Source organism: Helicoverpa zea, chromosome 20, assembly GCF_022581195.2.
Source record: "Helicoverpa zea isolate HzStark_Cry1AcR chromosome 20, ilHelZeax1.1, whole genome shotgun sequence".
Lineage (NCBI taxonomy): Eukaryota > Metazoa > Arthropoda > Insecta > Lepidoptera > Noctuidae > Helicoverpa > Helicoverpa zea.
In genome coordinates, this window is record NC_061471.1 from 4,336,771 (window position 1) to 4,358,067 (window position 21,297).

At 40.9% G+C, this 21,297-nt stretch overlaps 2 protein-coding genes across 2 annotated transcripts; both read right to left on the reverse strand.

The window, feature by feature from the left end:
- Positions 1 to 484: 484 nt before the first annotated feature.
- On the reverse strand, positions 485 to 9,330 carry LOC124640278 (probable cytochrome P450 6a14). The gene is made up of 6 exons (XM_047177987.1): positions 8,654 to 9,330; positions 8,136 to 8,338; positions 7,544 to 7,795; positions 7,083 to 7,334; positions 6,160 to 6,334; positions 485 to 939 (listed from the first exon to the last, which is right to left on the reverse strand). The coding sequence occupies exons 1-5, from the start codon at positions 9,328 to 9,330 to the stop codon at positions 6,165 to 6,167; spliced, it is 1,554 nt and encodes a 517-aa protein (XP_047033943.1). The 3' UTR covers positions 485 to 939; positions 6,160 to 6,164.
- Positions 9,331 to 9,969: 639 nt separating this feature from the next.
- LOC124640307 (kinesin-1 heavy chain-like) lies at positions 9,970 to 19,361 on the reverse strand. Its single transcript, XM_047178022.1, has 10 exons — positions 19,315 to 19,361; positions 18,996 to 19,074; positions 18,131 to 18,244; positions 17,638 to 17,825; positions 14,394 to 14,542; positions 13,964 to 14,138; positions 13,095 to 13,195; positions 12,893 to 13,000; positions 12,405 to 12,586; positions 9,970 to 12,335 (listed from the first exon to the last, which is right to left on the reverse strand). Exons 1-10 carry the CDS (start codon positions 19,359 to 19,361, stop codon positions 10,074 to 10,076), a joined length of 3,405 nt encoding a protein of 1,134 aa, XP_047033978.1. The 3' UTR covers positions 9,970 to 10,073.
- Between the last annotated feature and the right edge of the window lie 1,936 nt (positions 19,362 to 21,297).

The window sequence follows — 21,297 nt, forward strand, 5'->3', positions numbered from 1 at the left end:
GCAAAGAATCAAAGAAAAAATGATTCTTCTCAAATATCAAATTCTCAAAGCTAAAAACATCAAACTCTTGTCGTCGCTTCTTTGGTGGGATCTGGCCCTAACATTATTATAAAACAAGGAATGTTCTGTGTTTGTTCGTGATGGAATAGTGTGATTCATGAGGTGACTTTACGAGCATCGACCATTTCCGTGTTTCACAAGGCAACATAAATTAGTGTATTGCATTTAAACCAGCTGTCATTTGAATATCTTTGACAGTCGTGACGGGTACTTAGAAGCACTAACCAGTCTTAAAGGCTATTGTCCAGGTAACTGGGTTGAGGACGTCAAATAGGCAGTCGCCCCAAGTAAAACATTGGTACTAAGCCGCATCCTGTTAGACTGGTAGCAAACCCCAACATCGTTGGGAAAAGGCTAGGCAGATGATTATGAGATAACGAAGGGCGAGTTACTAGTGTAAAAACAGTAAATATAAACGAAAAACAAAAATTAAAGTCATTTAATAGAAACATCTTACAAAAGTAACGCCATAGCGCCATTTCTCTATAAGTAATCAGTTATTGTACTTATTGTTAAAACATAAACCTCCTTGACGGTCAGATACAAACATTATAGTTATTTGTATTTTAACATGACATTATTAATCCATCGTATTAACAACACGTGCTTCCTAGGTTGCCTCATCTATTCAAATTCTGTGAATAAAGTCTATGTAAACACTTCGACGACCTAGTTGGTGCACAAAGTAAATAACCACTTAAGGCTACAGGGCCACTCGTAAAACTTTAAACCTGCTGGGTGTGCCTTTAATACATAAATAGTCCATTCGCATAAAGTTACACTGAACACTGCGAAGTAAAAAACCTATTTTGACCACTGGTTTCCTCTTCTTTACGATCTTTTTCCATCGACGTCCGGGTTGCGTCTATTCAAATATACCTGTATAACACAGGGTTTGTTACAAGTCCAAACACGTTGTTAGAAATATAGTTCGTGTAATAAACAAAACACAAGTTTACAACAATAGGTATAACCAAAAGTAACTTAATCAGAATTTACAATAAAAACTCAACGCGGAGCACCGCGGAGGAAAAATCAAATCTCGCATCCGAATCACACGGCGGTCGGGTGGCTCTCTTGCGCGTCACGGGCTGCGCCGCTGCGCGGGACCGGCGGGGTGAGGGTCGCGGGTGTCGCGGTAGTAGCGGGCGCGGGGATGCGGCCGCGTTCCGTTAGCTGCGCGGCGCGAGACGTATGGCTTTCAAAAACCCCGCGCTACAGTCTCCCCCTCTAGTCCAGCTAGCGTGCCCCCACAGCTGGACTAGCCTAGGTACCTGCGCGGCCTACCACGCTTACGTTTTTCGCGGACCGGCGGTTCTACTTCACCATTATAAGGCGTCAGGTTCGAGACGTGGAACCTCCCAACGCTCCCCCCGGTCTGGATATGCTCTAAGCTGTACGTAGTGGGGCTTACGATCGTCCCGATCCTATATGGGCCGTCACGGCGCGGGATGAACTTTGCGGACTGTCCGCGGCCCGCATCGTTCGGCCCTTGTGTCTTTGGCAAGACGAGGTCACCTACCTTATAGTCCGGCGGTGGCCTCCGCTTCTTGTCGGCATACTCCTTCTGCGCGGCTTGAGCCTCCTCGTGAGTGTCCCTGGCCTGATCCAGGGTGGCCGCCATCTGTTTTAGGTAAGGAGTAATGCTGGGTACAAAATTATCACTCTCCACGACAGCCCTCATGCCCGGCCAATAGTACCTGGCCCGGACACGGCTCAACGTGCGCTCTACTCCGAAGTGACCGGCTGTAGGCGCATCGTGAAGGTCAACCAATACTTGCCTGCGGTCCTGCTCTGGAACAACCAAACAGCAGTCTTCTCCGTCGTCTGGTTCCAAACTGTACCTATAAAGGATTCCATCAGACATCACGTAACCCCGATCTGACCATGGTCTCCCCCTAGAGGGTTCGTCGGACTCCATGTCCTCGATGATTTTACGAACCTCTGGATCCAGGAGCTGATTGCTGCGGACATCAGCGCCGCTTCTCTTCGGCATGTCCACAATCGTCGTGCGTAGTTCACATTCATCCGGGTCGTCCGGACAAACGGGTCGCGATAGTGTGTCCGCCACCACGTTCGAACGACCGGGAGTGTATTCGATAACAAGATCGAACTCTTGTAATGTAAGGGCCCACCTTGCCAGTCGGCCGCTGGGTGACCTTTGACTCATAAGCCACCGTAGGGGTTGGTGGTCTGTCCTAACTACAATCTTCGCGGTCTCAACGTAACCGCGGAACTTACCAAGTGCCCATACGACAGCGAGGGCCTCGCGCTCGGTCGTTGAGTAATTTCTCTCGGCGCTGGTGAGAAGTCGGCTCGCATATTCAATCGGCCTCTCGTCTTGGCCCTCCCCCTGCATAAGAACTGCTCCAAGGCAATACGCACTACTATCAGTGCAGAGTACGTACGGCTTCGATTCATCAGCCTGACGCAGTATGGGAGCGGTCACAAGAAGAGACTTGATGCGCTCGAAGGCCTCCTGTTGCTCAGCGTCCCATTGCCAGACACTGGACTTCTTCAACAGGTTCGTGAGAGGTCTCGCGACTTCTGCATAATTGTTAACAAAACGTCGGTACCAACTCGACGTCTGCAAGAAACATTTCAACTGCTTAACGTTCCTAGGGGCAGCCATGTTATCGATAGCTGCCGTTTTATCCGGATCTACCTGGATACCACCTGGCACGATGATGTGCCCCAGAAACTGAACAGATTCCTTGGCAAAGAAACTCTTGTCTCTATTTACCCTTAACTTAAACATTGCTAGACGATCGAAGACGACCTCCAGGTCTGCCAGGTGCCTCTCGAAAGGTCCAGGAGACAGCACGATCAGATCGTCTAAATAACAAAACAGCTCAACCCCCTTTAGGTTGGAGCGGAAACGGTCCATCAACCTTTGAAAAGTTGCCCCGGAATTCCGTAGGCCCATTGGCATTCGTTTGAATCTGAATGTTCCAAGCGGCGTCGTGAAGGCCGTTTTGTCCTGGTCTTCTGCGCAGACGCTCACCTGGTGATATCCGGACCGAAGGTCTAGCGTGGTCATGTACTCACTGGTCTTAGCAGCATGCAAGACATCCTCAATGCGTGGGAGCGGGTATCGGTCTGGCTCTGTTACTGCATTGAGCTTACGGTAATCAATGCACAACCTCAGACTCCCGTCCTTCTTACCTACCAGTACAACGTTGGATGCCCAGGGTGACTCGCACTCTTCGATGACGTCGTCTTGCAGCAGTTTATCCAACTCCTTCTGCAAGGCCTCTCTTTTGGTCTGGGACATCCTATACGGTGGACACGCAATAGGTTCTTGGTGTGGACTCACCTTTATCCGATGCGTAGCAAATTCCGTGGGCGGTCCGTTGCGCGCGAACTGCGGCGCACGACTATCAATAAACGAGTCGAGCGAACGTCGCTGCTCGGGGGTTAACTTACAACCTTCATCCGGGCGCAGCGTCAACTCCGACGGCGCGGCGTACATCAGCCCCGTGTCAGACGAGGCGGGCCGCTGCGTATTCGCATCGCTTGCACTAAGAACATACGAGTAAACAAAATTATAAACGACATCGGGATCATCCGCGAATGTCCAGACGCGGCGGGCGACGTCAATTATTATTCCCGCCCGGGTCAAAAAATCGACCCCTAGTAATGTCTTGGTGTTTGCCCCTGGCAACACTAACATTGGGCAAACAATTTCACGACCTTCAATGACAATACTTACCTCGGCCGACAACAAGTGCCTCCACCCTTGTGTTCCGTCAGCAAGGTGAACGTACCTTTTCGTGTCGCTGAAACTTACTCCGGAGTCAACTAAAACTCGGTATAATAAAGGGCTCGCAAGACTATGTGTTGCACCCGTATCCACCACGGCCACGCCGTGACGGCCCATAACATTTATATCTACCATCGGGTATAATTCCCGCGATGTGACGTTATTGATGCGTACGTAACTCGAATCGTTATCACTAAAATTATTAAACGACGCTTCGACCGGTTTTGTACTTTTATTATTACATACGTCACATCGGGACTTCACGACGTCCGGCTTACCACATCCGTAACACCGCAACCTACTCGCGAAGGGCGGCCCGATGCTTGGCCCCGCACCTGACGCCTTATCACCAGTCATCTTATCGCGGTGACGACAATCATCACTAAGATGCCCGAAAGAACGACAATGCCTACAACGCGATTTCGTCTTATTATGGTTGCGTGTCGCGGTCTCGGACTCGGTCCCCGTGTTATCGGTAGGTATCTTAGATAACGAATGTTTGTTTTGATTTTTCTTCAATTTAAAATAACTTTCCTCCGCGATTCTGGCGCTATACAATAACTTATCTAAGCTTACTATACTATCGCGGGCTACACGCTTAATTACACGTCTATGTAGTAAACCGTAACACATATCTATTTGTAATTGTTCATCTAGCTTATATGGTAGCTTTGCGATTAATGCACGCACTTTGCATATGAAAGAATCAACACGCTCGTCGTCACGTTGCTCGGCGGCGTAGATCTCGCGAAGTACCTGATGCGCGGGCTGCGCCACGCCGTAGGTATCGCGCAGGCGCGCGAGCGCGTCGGACCATGTGCTCACCGACGCCTTCACGCCGCGCCACCACACCGCTGCCTCGCCCTCCAACAACATAGGAAGACCTCGAAGGGCATGAGCGTCGCTGATGGCCGTGCATTCTTTGTATATCTGCACGGAATCCAGGAACGCCTCCAGGACCTCGGCGTCCTTGGAGGCTCCGGTGAACCTCGCCGTGCACTTGGCGAAGTTGATGCCGGCGGCGGCGGTCCCGCTCGTGCCGGCGTCGGCGCGGCTCGCGCTCGTGTCGGCGCGGCCCGCGCGCGCTGCGGCGTGTCCCGCATGCGCATCGGCGCGGCTCGCGCCTGCGTCGCCGCTGCTCGCGGCCGCGGCACCCCCGTTGCTTGCGCCGGTGTCGCCGCTGCACGCGTTCGGTTGAAGAGAGGCCCCGATGGGAGTGGATGTCCTAAACTCGCCGGTGGACGTCAATGCTGTGATGAGGCTTTTGTTCGCCTCCATCTGCGCACGCGTAATCGCCTCGATTAGCGTGGATAAAAATTGATCCGTGGGCTGCATTGTGGGGTGCGGCGCTGTCGGTGCCGTGCTGCTGGATCTCGCGGCGTCCCCGCGACCAAGCTCCACGACGCTGTCCTCGTCTTCCGTGAGCGTGGCGTCGTCATCACGTCTTCGCTGCCGGAGTGCTTCCTGCCTCGTTAACGGCATTTTGGATAGGATAACGCGTGGTTGCACACTTCAACAGTTCGCACAAATCACACAATGTCACAGCTTGCACGTGTTACTCACTCAGTCAGTAGGTAAGTTCGTGCCACGAGTAGGGCGCCATTATAACACAGGGTTTGTTACAAGTCCAAACACGTTGTTAGAAATATAGTTCGTGTAATAAACAAAACACAAGTTTACAACAATAGGTATAACCAAAAGTAACTTAATCAGAATTTACAATAAAAACTCAACGCGGAGCACCGCGGAGGAAAAATCAAATCTCGCATCCGAATCACACGGCGGTCGGGTGGCTCTCTTGCGCGTCACGGGCTGCGCCGCTGCGCGGGACCGGCGGGGTGAGGGTCGCGGGTGTCGCGGTAGTAGCGGGCGCGGGGATGCGGCCGCGTTCCGTTAGCTGCGCGGCGCGAGACGTATGGCTTTCAAAAACCCCGCGCTACACCTGTAAATTAAGGAATTTTATTAAAATTTTATACAAAATTATCTAGCATAATATCTAACCAGAATATCATTAGAAGCTCCGAAATGATCTACAGTTTTCGCCACCGTCTATTAGCACCACGAATCAATTGTCATGCTTTTTTATGACCCGCCAAAACGCGGTATCCCCATAAAGGTACTCGTAGGTTTCCAATGGCATAGGGACATTATTATAAATCGTGAACACAATACATGCATCAGATGCTAGCATAGTTCAAATTGATTAATAAGTGTGTAATAACTAATAATAAATGTGTGTAAATATTTGTTTATCTAGTCACCCATAGCATTGCGTCTATATACACAACAGCACTAAGGGTTACATAAACACTGATCTTACAAATAGGACTACATACGTGTTCTACGTGTCCAATCGTCTCAGCTTGAGCCACACTCCGCCGTGTGCTGCATACACGAGCGAAGAGTTCTTAATCTTCATCGGTACCTCGGTTCTATCATCCAATATTAGCTCGTACTTGTGCAACACCTTTATCAACGCCATCTTCGATTGAATATAACCTTGTCTTACACCTGAGAATCAAAGAGCCATTATCGATCAAGGTTTCTATCAAATCGAAGATCACACTTAATTGTCCAAAGTCCAAAACATCTTGTATAAAATAGTTTAGTGACCCCGTATAGTAATGCTCAATGACGTTAATTTGTGTCGATGACTCGCGAACTATGCAGTCCGGTAGAGGCAGGTCAAGAACAACGCCAATATGCACACTATTGACTTTTAAATGATTTCACAATCCATAAACTTAACCTATGCCTATGATTCAACAACGTTTTGGTACATAAAGATATGTTCTAACTAGGTACTTCTACTAAGATACTTCGTTCAATGACCCACTAATAACTTTTATAATCTTAAAAACGTGACGACTGCAGACAATATAAGACAATAATTCTGAATGCAATAAAATCCACTCATACATTGAAAGATACGGTGTATAATATAAGAATGCTTGCAACTTCTGTGAAATATTTATTTAAATTATTTATACATAGCATTTCAAAAATGCCCACAGATTAAATGGATTTCTATTTACCTTTTCAATAGATTATTCGAGGTTCAATGTAAATCTCCTAAGCAGTCACACCAAACAGGCGTAGTTTTAAACATGTGTCAAGGAAAATGCTTCCCATCTGTGTCCCCTGTGCTTACCACTCGACGCAACAGAATTGATGCGGGTATTTTTCGTAAATAAAATAATCCAAACAAGAAACAAGCTGCTCTACCGAAACATGTCGCTGTTGAAAGACTATAACTTACCTAAGCATTTCTTTGGTCCTTCCCCAAACGGCATCCAGTGACACGGGTGTAACTTTGCCTTATTCTCCGGCGAAAATCGTTCAGGATCGAATTTATCTGGTTCGGGAAATATATCAGGGTCCATCTGTATGGCGTGAATGGGTATAAACACCATTGTGCCTTTTTCTATGACCAAGTCACTGTTGGGCAGTTTGTAATCCTTGTTGCATCTTCTGAACAATGCGCGCATTGATGGATGCATCCGCATGGTTTCTGTTACAAATATATTAAAATAATATTATCATTTTTGAATCGTGTAGTAATAGCAGGTTATGGGTTGATGTATAAAACCGTGGCGAAACGCGAAATTCTGTCACATAATATGAATTATAGATTAGGATAATATACGAATGCTATTTCTCAATTATGAATATCAATGTCTGCTCCTATAGTAAATTTTGTTTAAATTACGTCTCACTCACCATCCAACACCATATTTAAATAGACCATCTCGTTCTGAGCTTCGTAGGTGCACTCGCCGCCATACTTCTCGAGTACGGTGAGCACCTCTCGCCTCGCTCTGGCCTGGATGTGAGGGTTCAAAGCCAATTGGTAAGCAGCGAACTGGCCGGTAGTAGCCGATGTCTCGTAACCAGCGATCATGTATAGCATTGTGTTTGCTGCTACATCAGTCATTGAGAATGGGAAGTCTGCTATTGTATATTTCACTTTACCTGTAATATTTTACAGCCTTACTTATAAACGTGAATTAAATATAAGTAATACTTAAGGGCTGTTTAAGAAAATTCTTACTTATAAACGTTGCTTAAGCATGTCTTAACTAACATTTAATCACTACTTAAGACTTTAAGTAGTGATTAGTTAAAATGTTGCTTAGAAGGTGATTAGAGATTTTATAAGTAAGGGGGTAAATCTTTTATAATACACCACCTGATGTTCTAGACTCTATGTAGAGTAGAAATTGCTCTAAAAAGGTCTAGAGTCTTCAGGACTTCAATTATATTTTTTTTATAAAATATATGCAATACTATTTGCTCACCTTCGAGTACGTACCTTGTTCATCGACCACATGTCCGTTCTTTAGTTCGATAAGCGTCTGCAGAAAGTCGTTTCGCGTGACACGATGCTTCTGACGATATTCGACAGTCCTCTTAACAATGCCACAGAAAAAGTTCTCTATTTTGGAACTTATTCGTCTTATCTTTAAGCTATCAAAAGTGTCTGGTGCGAAAAACGCAAATGCTCTGATGAGTCTCCTAAAAATTCAAACAGCATTCATTTATAAACGCTATTTTTGCTGCCTCACAATGTGGAAAAAGGAATTTTCTTTTGTTTTCCTAACGAACTAAAACAAACTCCTATCACACTTGGCAATAATATCTCGTCTACTCCGTCATTTCATAATAATGAGTTGAGAAATACTTACCTTGTTTTGCGGTTTACTTAGTTCGAAACGTATATGCTCAAGTTTAATTCAATAGATATTTGGATTAAGTTGGTAGATAGATTCATAGATTTTGATAATACACCAAATAATAAATTAAAAATTATTATGATGAAAAATAGCTTACCAATAATGTGATTGATGATCGAAGTATTCATGTCCTCTCACATAAAACTCCGATTTAGGGTTTACGAAACCATTACATTCAACCCCAAAACCGACATTTCCGATTATCTCCATCGCATATTTCGAATAAAAATCCGAGAAGTTGACTGTCTCCTTATTCGACTGTAAAACATCGACGTAACTCAAAGCTTGGTTCGCTATATCCTCTACAATCGGGTACATGGTCTTTAGTTTTCCAGGAGTGAAGGTCGGAGTCATCTTTAATCGCAAGCTTTTCCATCGCTTCCCGCTGATGTTGAACAGATTAGCCGCTAGCGGGTCTCCAACACCACCGTCATAAGTCCCTCGCGATTGGAAGCTGTCAAAGTCTTTGATCAACATAAGCTTTGCGATATCTGGGTCATGTATAGACAGCACCGGTTGATGAAAAGAATACATACCAATGTATGGTAAATGTTTATACTTGAAGTAATTGTCATAATAAGGCTGGAAAAACTGCTCTTTCCTTTTGATCACTTTTTTAATATTACCAAAAATAAATTCTGGCTGAGGTCCCACAACACCCCTTTTGGACCAGTACGTAAACTTATATCGAAACCACAGAAACGTGTAAATAACAGCAAAAGTCACGAATACTATTGTTTGAGTATTAAACACTTGTGTCAAGAAAAAAGACATTTTAGACAACAATTAACAGGTCACGTTGCACTTCCTAATTTCACAATGTTTTTTTTGTATAAAAAGTAAACTTTACTAAGTTCGTTTACTAATAACAAATTGTATTAGTATGGACGTTGTTCGCGAGCGCTAGTGCATTCTCAATGACCGGTGAGGCTCTCACAGCTGAGCCACTTCGCTAACTTGACTATTTCATAATGGTTTCTAATGTTTACCAGCAGGGTCATACAAGTCTTTCCATTGCAATGAACTTGAATTTTACCGCAGGGTCATCAATTAATTTTGGGGCTTTATGCGTAATTTAGACTACATAGTATTCATTACATGGTGATTACAAATCAGTCCCACTGGTATTAGAGGTAGAATCCTTTCAGGTATCAAACACATTGATTTAACCTGTACTGACCTACATCCAATTAAAATCATATTTTCATTTGAATCATTGTACCAACAGTGTATTTCGGACATAAATAATGTGGAATGTCACAAGTTTTGCTACAATTGTGTATACTTATTTGTATAATCCCGCGATAAAATGTTCACGGTGAAAGATCATTTGCCCAATAAGAAACCTTCATCATGGGTTTAACAGTTTTTATGTCAATTGAAAGTAATTGGAATGTGGTAAATAAATAACAATTTTTAAAAAGTAATCCATTTATTACAAAAATGCAGTAAATGATAATAATAAGAAAAAGTACTCATATTATATTACTCTTATTTCTAAACAGATATCCACAACGCTATTTACGACAATCTAAAGAGCTATCCGTATTATCACTCTCCGCTTTCACTACCTCTCTTCTTAATTGTACTAAATGCTGCAGATACTCTTTGGGTCGCCTCGTGATAGTTTCAACACTATCAACTTTATTACCTTTTGTGTAATTCGAAACATAATTTTCATATTTATTGATCGTCTCTTCCAAATTACTACATGACTCGAGTAATTTTCTTTCAGAACTTTGAAATTCATCAATACTGCCGTGACTACAATCGTTGTTATGATTGAAGCAGGAATTTCCGTAATATGGCTTACGACGTCTGCTTTTGTATTCCCATGCATTGTCAGTGTCACGACTATCACTGGAACTTGCATCTCTGTATATTTTTTGACCTTCATTGTTTGAAAAACCTGTTTCGTTTTCTTCTGATTCAAACCCCATGAAATCTTTAAGAACTCTAGCTTTTGTTGTTTTATACTTAGTGCTCTTGTATACAGGCACATAATTCTTTTTCAAACTGCTCATTGTCCTACTACCGCCCTTCTTCCAAATAAAAGAATCTGTATCAACTTTGCTAGATTCTGTAGTATCTGAGCATATACTCTCGTAATCTTTGTCGCATTCTGGAAAATCTTTTTCCGATGTTGTCATGTTATCAGAAGTAGTATCATTTTTAATAGTTGCATTTTCACAATTTATGGCAGTTTCCAGAGCTGGGGCATTTGCCTGATCAGAACGGGTATCTTCAAATGTTACGATACGTTTTGTGTCTCTTTCTTTTGGAGGTGATAGTATAATGTTGTAAGGATATATATTTTGGTTTCTTCCCAGTATCATATTTTTAATATCAGAACGGTTAGCTTTTGTCACTGCATTAGGACTCACTCTTGGGAGGGTAAGATCTGTATCTGGGAACTCTTCAATATGCTGCATATATTCAGCAGATTTCTCTTTATCTATGCTAGGAAATATTTTAGGAGTTTCCGTTTCTGGTACATTTACTAAAACTCTGATCTCATCTTCTCCTATATCGATAATATTGTGTGGATCAACTGTACTATGATTCGTCAACAAATCCGGAGTTGTAGTTACAACGCTGGATTTACTGTTCGTCAAATTTAAATTTTCTGAATTATCGTCCGAACTTTGAGATTCCATATCCACAGGGTACACTTGTGAAATATTAATACTTATTACAGGTGTAGGAGAGAAATCATCAGAAAAATTGCAGTTTTCTTTACTGCAAGCATGCTTTGATAAACGTTTCTTCCTTCTAGGTGGAGGTACAACAAGTGTTTGTGTGCATCGTTCATTTTTCGTGACGATATCAGTCATCGCACAGGAGTTCTTATAAACCACTCGTTTGGTTTCTGTTGACATATCACTAGAATCTAATGAACCTGTCGGTCCTACTGCAATTTCTTTACATCGCGGGGTCATGGGAACCGTCTCGGTAGTTGCATCTCTACAGAATGTATAAGGGCGCTTATTCTTGGAAATATATGAGTAAAGGTCCGTCTGAACATCAATAGCTTGATCTCTGACTCTAGTGACCGTAATTCTTGTTTGAGTATGCGCTGGTATACCTATTCGTCTTTTATTTCGAATAGCTCTTTGACTTAATTCCATTAGTCTTTGGCGTGCATTTGTGCAGATTTTAAGTTCACTTAGTGGTTCCATTATTTTCCTGTCCACCATTGATTCTACTTTAGAAACAGCGGCTTCTTCTTTCTTTTTAAGTTTGGTGTATAGTCTCTCTGTTACTGAAGCAACAATTTCTGCTCTCTGGTTATCATGAAGTATGGTAATAGATGGGATTTTAGGTTTTTCTTTGTTGGGCACAACATTTATTTGATCTTCACTTTGACTTGGTAGTGTACTCCCCAAATTGCTATTTTGACCTACCACTGATATTTCCTCTTTAGCTAAAACCTCTTGTGATCTGCACTGTCTTTTCTTAAGCCTAAGTGGGGCAACAACTTTAAGGTCATCTCCACTGCTAGCTCTTTCGAGGGCAGGTCCAAATAATTTGTCCATTTCCTTGTTTATTTCGCTTGCAATTATGGTGTTCTTGTCCATCGTATTGATGACATCTGAACTGCCGCTAGCTACTGATGAAGTGGTTGACTCGGAATTGGTCGCGTCGGGTTTGGGACGCGTTATGTTCATAATGTTGCCTATGTTTGCAGTTTTATCTAATTCTGCAGGTCTCAAATCATGTTCATTTGATTGTAACGCCCAATGCTCGTTATCAAATAATATTTTTCCAGTTTCGGGCACCTAATAACAAATATTTTAATTACATAGATGATATTTCAAGTTTTTCAGCATCTTATCTATGTTACTTACATATCGAATATGGTTCCTAGATAGTTCAGAAATGAGTTGATTGAGCTGAGCTTGCAGAGCAGCTCGTGTGGCCACGTGGGTGCCACCGCTGGCAGCGCGGGGGGTGGGCAGCTGGCGAGCTCGGGCCGCCCAGCGCAGAGTCGATGCAGACTCGCCGTAGCACGCGATACTCGGCGATACGGCTTCGTAGAATTCACAACAAATGTCAATTTAAATTCAATACACATAAGCTTCTTTTTGTGGGCCAATAAACTCCATAATTATAAAATAAACAGATTTGATTTATTACAGTGGTTTTGCACCAAGGTCAGAACAGCTTTCAACACAAATTCTCTGTTATATCTGACATAATCACGCATACTAATACAAATAATATGTATGTCAAGGTGCTATCTCATAAGAGCTATAGTCATAGACCTCGAAGCTTACCTAACATTCTAATTAAACAGAACAGTTTTGAAATGTTTTTAAACTAGTTGTGAACTTACTAGCTATTATAAATGTACTTCCTCCGCCTGTGAAGCAATCTTTTAGTAACCAAGTGAGAGCAGAGTCGCGGTAAGGGACAAATCTACCGCGCGTCGCACCTCCACTTACTACGAAAAATAAACAAACACCGTCAAAAATCCTTTCTACTTTAGGTTTTATGAAGCAACTCCTGTATGCATCAAATTACTTATAGGTACTCACCAAGAGCAGAGATGACGTTACTGAGAGCTACCAATGATTTGTTTATATTGGCGCCTTCTTTCTGCCGCCCTCCGCCACAACCCTCCCAACTCGCCTTCTCGCTAAAAATAAGAAGTCCGAAGATAGGTACATAGTTGTATGGTTGTCCTACCTATCTACCCTCCAGTTACCATAATTTTCAGTAATACATTAAGCAAGTGTAGGTAAAGATCCCATAGACGAAAAGTTTAAATCTAGTCAGAACTGTCGGAATAAGTACCTAGTCTGAATACTACATGACTAATAAAATGTCTGTTTAGTCGGAAAAACTATTATATGGTTTCTTCAATCTACAGTTACGTTGAAGCTTAACCCAGTCAATGGATTAGGGACATTAGCCTGACATTATTCTTGTCGCTTGTAAAACCATATAGTGTACAGGTGGGCTTAAAATTAAATGAGCTCATATTAGACATGAATAATTTCTTAATTTGACATTAAAAGGTTATCAGAAACAATGATGTGCAATTTATGTACGTAGAAATAGCAAAATTTAGTAAAAATAGCGAAACGAATGTGTTAGTCAAGCGAATTGTAATTGGTTCCTATTACATAAAAGCTATCTTGGAACGTATCTAATTTATTAGCGTGAAAAAACTATGAGTAAATAATTGAAAAATTGCAGTTTTTTTTTTCTAGAGTTTATATTTTTGATACACATGACGAAGGTCGGATTAAAAAACAAAAACAAACATATACATCTATCATCATTTTCATTTGATTTTATACATAGGTTCACGATACGATATCTATGTATTTAGGTCTCTTGTGAGCGGTACTCCCATGAGAGATAAAATATGATAATATAAGTTGTTAGTGCACATGTGTACCTTCCAGCTAAATCAGCGAGGTGCAGTGTAGCGTGAGGTGTAGCGATCTCCAGAAGCGCGTGAGACCTGGACGAAGTAGCGTTGCGTCGCGTGGCAGCCGTGCGCCGGCGCCGAGCCCCTTCTGCCACCAGCGACAGAAGAGCTTCGGCGTCCTGAACTAAAACGCGCCGGAAATCTGTTCGCATACATGAGATAGTGGGATTTTAAGCCAAAGTTTTTTCTTTTAGTAGGATATGGGACATGAAATAGCTTATCTGTTGAAATATTATTTTGCATGCAGACTGGCGAAAGGAATAGGTAAGTCCCATAACCTGATGAATTGAATGCGTGGAATGTGAGATCAGGAAAGTTAAACAAAAGTAACTTATAAAAGCAAAGCCTGGATGAAAACTCAAGGAGAGCACATAAGGGCTAATAAGGAATGACTTACTCTGCACATAAGGTCCTCTAGAAGGGTGTTCGCGTACTCGCAAGTCTTTGCGCGCGTTGCCTCTGCGTCGCGGCAATGAGTGGCAGGGCGGCAGTGGCACCTCCCCTGACAGCAGGTCATGCACCCTCTCGTTGTATATCTCCAGGAAACTGTAATATTCAAGTCTTTTTAGATATTCCTACGTTAGACGGAAATTGCTCTCCTCCGTACTACTGAGCCTTTAGAAGAAGGGTTGCAATAATTATTGGGAATTGGGACGTTTTCAAGAACGTGACATTTCAAAGATATAAGACATCATCAGTGTTTTCATTGTTTCATACAGGGAAAGAATCAGCGTTAGTCACGACGCTTGCTCAGGACGGATAAGCAATTTCAGACTATAAAGTCCAGGTTTCGGCAAGTTGTTTTCCTTCACCGTGAATTACCACCTACAGTAATAAGTTGAAAAGCTAATTGAACATTCAAAATTAACTTTTCCAAACCAAGTATGATCAATTCGTTTCGCTCGCTAGTTTTCACAAATGAATTAGTAAACAATAATGATTTCAGACAACTTGTCCACCTGTTACCAGTTAAAACTATGAAACTTGCGGCGAGTTAACGTCAGGCAGTCACGATCCTACTAATTGCCCGCTAATAAATCATCCTGCGATTTTCACAAACTCTATGTTTTGAACTTTGTTTAAACTTTTAACTATTTGGAAATTACTTCTGCTGTATACGTGTGGAGTTGCTTTACCTATTTCTTGGTCTAATTAAACTATGCGCATATGTTGCTAGAATTTATAAATATTAGGTACTTAACCAAATATTCGAATCCTTAAGTATGTAACAGTCAATTTTATTTTATGTAGGTACGTACAATACATAGGTACCAAGTGATCTATAAGCTGACTTCTACCTAACATTTTCTTGAAGATATCTACTCTTATTTAATTTAACCATTGAAAAGCAATTCAAACTTTTCAGCTTTGATGGAACCTTTCAGTCAACAATTTGTGTAATAATCTGCTATTACAGTTGGAATGGAACAACTAGTACCAGTAGATAATAGTAGACTAGTAGTATATATAACTTCGGGCGCCATAGAACTGACACCTCGCACGGTGTGATACAGACATAATAAAACAACTCGCCACCGCAAAACTAACTTAGACTTAGGACGAATTATTACTAAAACATTGGCAGAAGCTTTGGGTTGTCGACCTTTTCATGACAGAAAAATAAATTAATGTCTGTAAGTTTTAATCCTTCGACTACGATTCTCTGAAACTCTAGCACTTTCACTTAATGAACTTTTATGTCGATAATTGCACCTACTTAATGTCATATGTGTAGCAATTACTACATTCTGGGTTCGCTCACTTCGCTCAAGCAGCTATTCAAAAAATGCAATGACGAGATATTGATCAGCAAACTTCTTTTTAATTTAGAGAGAGAACAAAACTGGCGAGCTCAGTAATGTCCTTATGTCTACCATTATCGAGAAAAATAAAAAGGTCACTTGAAAACCTTAATTATTCCTTTAAAAAGTGATATCATTGAAAAAAAACCTGTAGTGTAGTGTGTGTACAAGCTTTAAAATAAGAGCATTCAAAGGTTTTTTTTTTGCTATTCAATCCTAACTAATATTATAAATGTGAAAGTAACTCTGTCTGTCTGTCTGTCTGTCTTTTCTTCACGCCTAAACTACTGAACCGATTTGTGTGAAATTTGGTACAGACATAGTTTGGAACTTGAGAAAGGACATAGGATAGTTTTTATTTTAAAAAAAATATATAAAAATAAAAAATAAAATTTATTCCGGACATATAGCGCCATCTATTGGTCAAACCAAAAATATGCCGGAAGTCACTATTCCATGCGAACGAAGTCGCGGGCAAAAGCTAGTATTATATAATATTCAACATAAAATAATTAACAAAAATTGAAAAAATCGAATACAACAAAATTTTGTATACAGAACCTAAAATAAAAGTTCAGTATTATACCTATACCGATTTTATTTTTGTCTCCAAAAATACGAAAATTATTGAAAGAGCGGGAAATCGCTTATTAATATTAATACATTTAACGTTAGTCGTTTACCTCGTATAAATTCCTTGGTCACAAAATACACAAGCAAAATAAAAAATATGCCAATGTTAACGAGGGCGGGCGGGAAACTCGCGACGACCGCCCACGGGTAGCGACTCACAGGCACTCCAGGACTGAACTACTGAAGCCTTATTACGACTACTGCCTCATAATAGATACGTTTCTACTATTCTCGCACCCTATAGACGTGTAGGTACGTTGCACCACATGTCTCAGTTACAAAGGGTAGTGAAACATTAGTGCCTTTTTACCTACAGTTCAATTAATTGTCATTTTCCCGATTTAATTAAACATCTGTTTTACATACACTATCACTGAGTAACTATTTCGTCTTGTGTTTTGACTTAAAAAGTGCGTGTTTCAAAAAGTTATTGTATCTAACTCCGACTCTTTTTTGATGCAAATGAGAAATTATGCTCTGACAAATAGTTAATTAAACATAGATCTTTGACCGATATTTAATCACCTACCTGCTTAATGAATTTAAAAGGACTTGAGGCTCAAAAAAAGTCGTAAAAAAACAAAACAAAGTCAACTAACCAAAGCTGCAATCTTTAGTAAAACCTCGCAATACCTTTCCAATCGAACACGAATACATGTAGGGAGATATTAGCGCAGATAAAGCCATCATCGCAGGGTGTTAAAGGTTCGCGTGTCGCTTCAGCCTTGAGCTGAGGAAGGTGCCTCTCTTTATTACCATTCCAACTTAATCGAATACAACCCACGATATATTACACGACTATTCAAAACGCACCTGTAAAAAACGTTATCAACTCACACTGTTACCGCATTGAAAAGTTAACACAGACCTTCCTGAAAAGAAGCCGTTTCCATATACCTACCCACGCATTAACAGCCTTCAATCATTTACCGTGAAAAAATCGGCGCCGATGAAATAATGACGCGACACCCATTTCATTTTGACAATAGTATCGCGTGCCTGCCACCTATGGCTGCTTCACACGAAATGCATAAATGATACAAACAATTTACTTGCCGAAAACAAACTGCTTTCGGAAATAGACACAAAAATTACCAACGGCAAACGTACAGGAGCAACTTAAAATGGATTTCAGTCACACGTAATTGACCAACGTGACTAATTAGCAAACATTTCTCTTATAGAAGTGCCTAATCTTATAGTCACCTGATAGTGAAGTCAACCGGCTGTTGTTCATACAGCGCCTTGCACAGCCTCGGGATGAGGCCGGGTTGAGACTCAGTGCCCATCATAGTGTGGGTTTTGCCCGTTGCACTCTGCCCGTACGCCAGCACACATGCTGAACAGCCTCTGGAAACGCTGGCTATCACCTCTTGACCGATGGACTCAAATACCTGGCGAACAGAACGGACCTTAAAAACTGTCCGACTTTAAAAAGTTAATGGAGATACTACTTTGCCCCGTTGTACTTATAACGTCGCAACGTCATCGTCCTTTAGTGAAAACCTCGGAAATGCAATTTTCGCTCGAATGCTTTTATTGCATTCCAAGGAAGAAAACATGCAAAACTCAAATTACCTACTTCTTCCTAGCAAAGACCAAGTTTTTTCAAATTACGAGGTTTTCACTCGATAACAAATTTACATTTTATTAAACAACGATTTAATGATAAGATGTCTCGTTATGTTAAGGTACTGACCTTCTCTTGTGATGCGTAAGATGGCAGCGTGCTTGAACACACGCTGTCGTATGTGTAATCAGCATAGTATTGACGAATGCGCTCACGACTGTCGCCCGCGCCTGATAAACTTACCTGCGCAAATGTACATTTTAAATAAACTTTATTAGATAGGTAAATAGGCACCTACTGAAATATGCAAAAAAATATTATTGTTCACTATTTTTTACATGCGTTGAGTTAATAAGAATTCTTCTTCATAATAGACAATCATGATTTGGTACATTTAAGGGCCTATGCACACCACGTTTTTTAAACGCGCCGTCGACGCGCCTTTGTAGCGATACAGACGCGATACGCACGCAAGTCAGACGCAACCTGTAGACCTTTGCACACCTGTATAAATAGAGACGCGCGTGTGTAGCGATACAGACGCGATGCAAACGCGCGTGTGTAGCGATGCAGAGGCGCGTTTGTATCGATACAGACGTGCCGGTGACGCGCGTTTGCATCGATACAAAGGACAACAAACTGCTCTGCAGGATAAGAACGCGCCGTCGACGCGCGTTTGTAGCAATGCAGACGCGATGCAAACGCGTGTTTGTATCGATACAGACGCGCCGGTGCCGCGCGTTTGTATCGATACAAACGATAACAAACTGCTCTGCAGGATGACGGCGCGTTTAAAAAACGTGGTGTGCATAGGCCCTAAATACGGTAAATTTGTATCTAGTCTAATCGGAAATGGCGCTACATCGTCTTTCATTTCATTTCAGTCCAATAAATAATCGTAGAATATTATGTATATAGTTTGTTTGTGGTTGGCTTTTATTTAGTTGCTATAAGTATTTTTTAAAGTAGGTACAGACATAAAGTGTGAACTTACTTTGATGTTTGTAATTGTAACTGTATTACTGTCTACAACATTCACGACAGGCACCGGCTCCTTTTCAGACCTTAACTCCCTGAAAATATATATTTTTTTCTCAAACAAGCATGTTATGATTATTTTCAAAAAAATAAACACGAAGTGTCGAATATTAAGTAATCCGTCTCGTATTAGTGAAGTTTTCGCCTACGGCTCAGCCTTTAAACTCATGCTCCTGAAATTGCTTATTATTTCTCAGCCTCTGCAATAATGTACCTACTATCGTTGGGGTGTCATTGATTTGTAATAAATTCATGTAAAAAAGTACAAAACTTACTTTTCAGTAAAAGGTCTCACTCGAATTGCTAGCTTAACGTTCGACATAATGCGTAATGTTTAAAATTTTCACAAAAACTGTTTTGTTACATTTTCACTTAAAGAAAAACTTTTCGTTTATTCAACCACAGAATATTTAAAAAAGAATACGTCTTGTGGATAGTCAAATCAGAAGCGTAATGGACAGTCTTCGGAAGTCCCATGTTGTAGGACAAAGCTATTTTAAGAGCGACGCACCCTTCCTGTAGGTTCAAAACACAAGGAAAGCATAATTAAGTTATTAATAGATCTTGCTCCGCGTTATAGCTTCCCCAATGAAAAGTTACGTGAAAGTATCCCAAATATTCCAGTTTTAATTTGCTTTGAACTATGTGTAGGTACTTGACTTCGTAATGAAAATGATGTCTCAATGTTATAATGACTAATTTAGTCAACGATATTATTTGCATTCTGGTGAATTTTTGACATTCTGGCATTATTTTATACGTAAAGTGTAAATTCTAGTCTAGAGATGAAGCTTGGATTTAATCAAGACTAAACTAACTGAAAATATTTAAGGATAGATTCCAAACTATTTTTGGACAAACTTGTTTATAACTGTCATCAGTGACAGTGCCATTATTTTGTTGAGCTGTCAAATGACGCTGACATTTATCAATGTCAAACTGCGTTTGGTTCGTCTTAGACATGGGAAAAACGTATCATTGAAAAGAAAAGATTGATATGTATCTTTTGATCACTGGGATATGTATCACTCTTTTGTATCTCTATATCCTTTCTAATCCGTGAGTGACATTGTACTGTTGCTCAGAGTGACTCGCTTCGTTCAATTCAATCCAATGTATCACTAAATCAGTACGAACTAAGAGTGATAGATTCATTTAGGATAGATAGATTCGTATATCAGTTTATAATATTTTTAAGTTTATTTTTTTTATTTTTAAGTTTCTATTTTTCATTTTAAATTTAAGTTTACGATGTATGTAATTGGCTGTTAAAGCCGTGTAAATCGAATAAATAAATAAAAATAATGGTCAAACACTTATTCTCGGTATCGAGAAAGTGAGACAGAACATTCTAAGTAGGGAAGTGCGAAAGAGATGTCTGGTCTTTCCGATGAGAAACCGTGACGCCAGCCGCTCAACGCTGTGTGTGCGAGTGCAACACAGATACAAACGGACGACGGATTGAATGAGTTGTTAAAGATACACTGATACATTCGGATTTGAACTGATACAAAGAGTGAGTGATAAGAACGGAAGGATACATATCTTTTTTATCTATCACTCCTGAGTTACTCATCTCTAGTTCGTCTGCATCATCGAGCTTAGAATAATATAAGGAGACGCCGTTTTGATATTGACGTATCTATAGTTATATAAATATGAAACAAACTATGCAACATAGTTCTGTCTCACTCTTTCTAAGCAGATAAGTGTATTTGAAAACAGGGACAACAATATTTTTGTGATTGCGTAAAATGGTGACATTTACTTTTGAAATCCTTCTGCGTGCCATATCTGGCCATATATGTCATGGTAGTTGTGCTGTCAAATAGGTGCTCTTCGTGACTTATTTTTGCTATTTTATAGAATATCACTCGTGTTTACTTTTAAGACTTTACTATTTCAATAGTGAAATAATCAACGAATATGCCTATGTGTTGTATTGTGAAGTGTGGTGCTAGGAAGCACCAAAATCAAGCTGGATTGTCTTTACACAGGTTAGGAACCTATTTTTGCTAGAAACTACATAAAATAATTCACATTTTATAAAAAATATGTTACGGGAACATGAATTGATGGTGAAAGTACTTATATTTTGGTTTATTTCTATATAAAAACCTATATTTAGAAATAAATGTTGTTTACAATAACATGTTATATTGGCATAGTGCTGTGCAGTTGTCATAATAGTATCGATATAATATGCACTTAATAAGTCTGCTTTTACAAATTTTAACATCAGAACTTACTGTCCCTAA

Excerpts from the sequence above, each read along its gene's own strand:
- LOC124640278 (XM_047177987.1), bottom strand. The coding sequence starts at position 9,330 with ATGTCTTTTTTCTTGACACAAGTGTTTAATACTCAAACAATAGTATTC. Across the intron at positions 8,339-8,653 it reads GATCATCAATCACATTATTG|GAGACTCATCAGAGCATTTG; the intron begins GTAAGCTATTTT and ends TTGAATTTTTAG. Across the intron at positions 7,335-7,543 it reads TTTAAATATGGTGTTGGATG|AAACCATGCGGATGCATCCA; the intron begins GTGAGTGAGACG and ends TATTTGTAACAG.
- LOC124640307 (XM_047178022.1), bottom strand. The coding sequence starts at position 19,361 with ATGTCGAACGTTAAGCTAGCAATTCGAGTGAGACCTTTTACTGAAAA. Across the intron at positions 19,075-19,314 it reads GTGAGACCTTTTACTGAAAA|GGAGTTAAGGTCTGAAAAGG; the intron begins GTAAGTTTTGTA and ends ATATATTTTCAG. Across the intron at positions 17,826-18,130 it reads CTTACGCATCACAAGAGAAG|GTATTTGAGTCCATCGGTCA; the intron begins GTCAGTACCTTA and ends TCTGTTCGCCAG.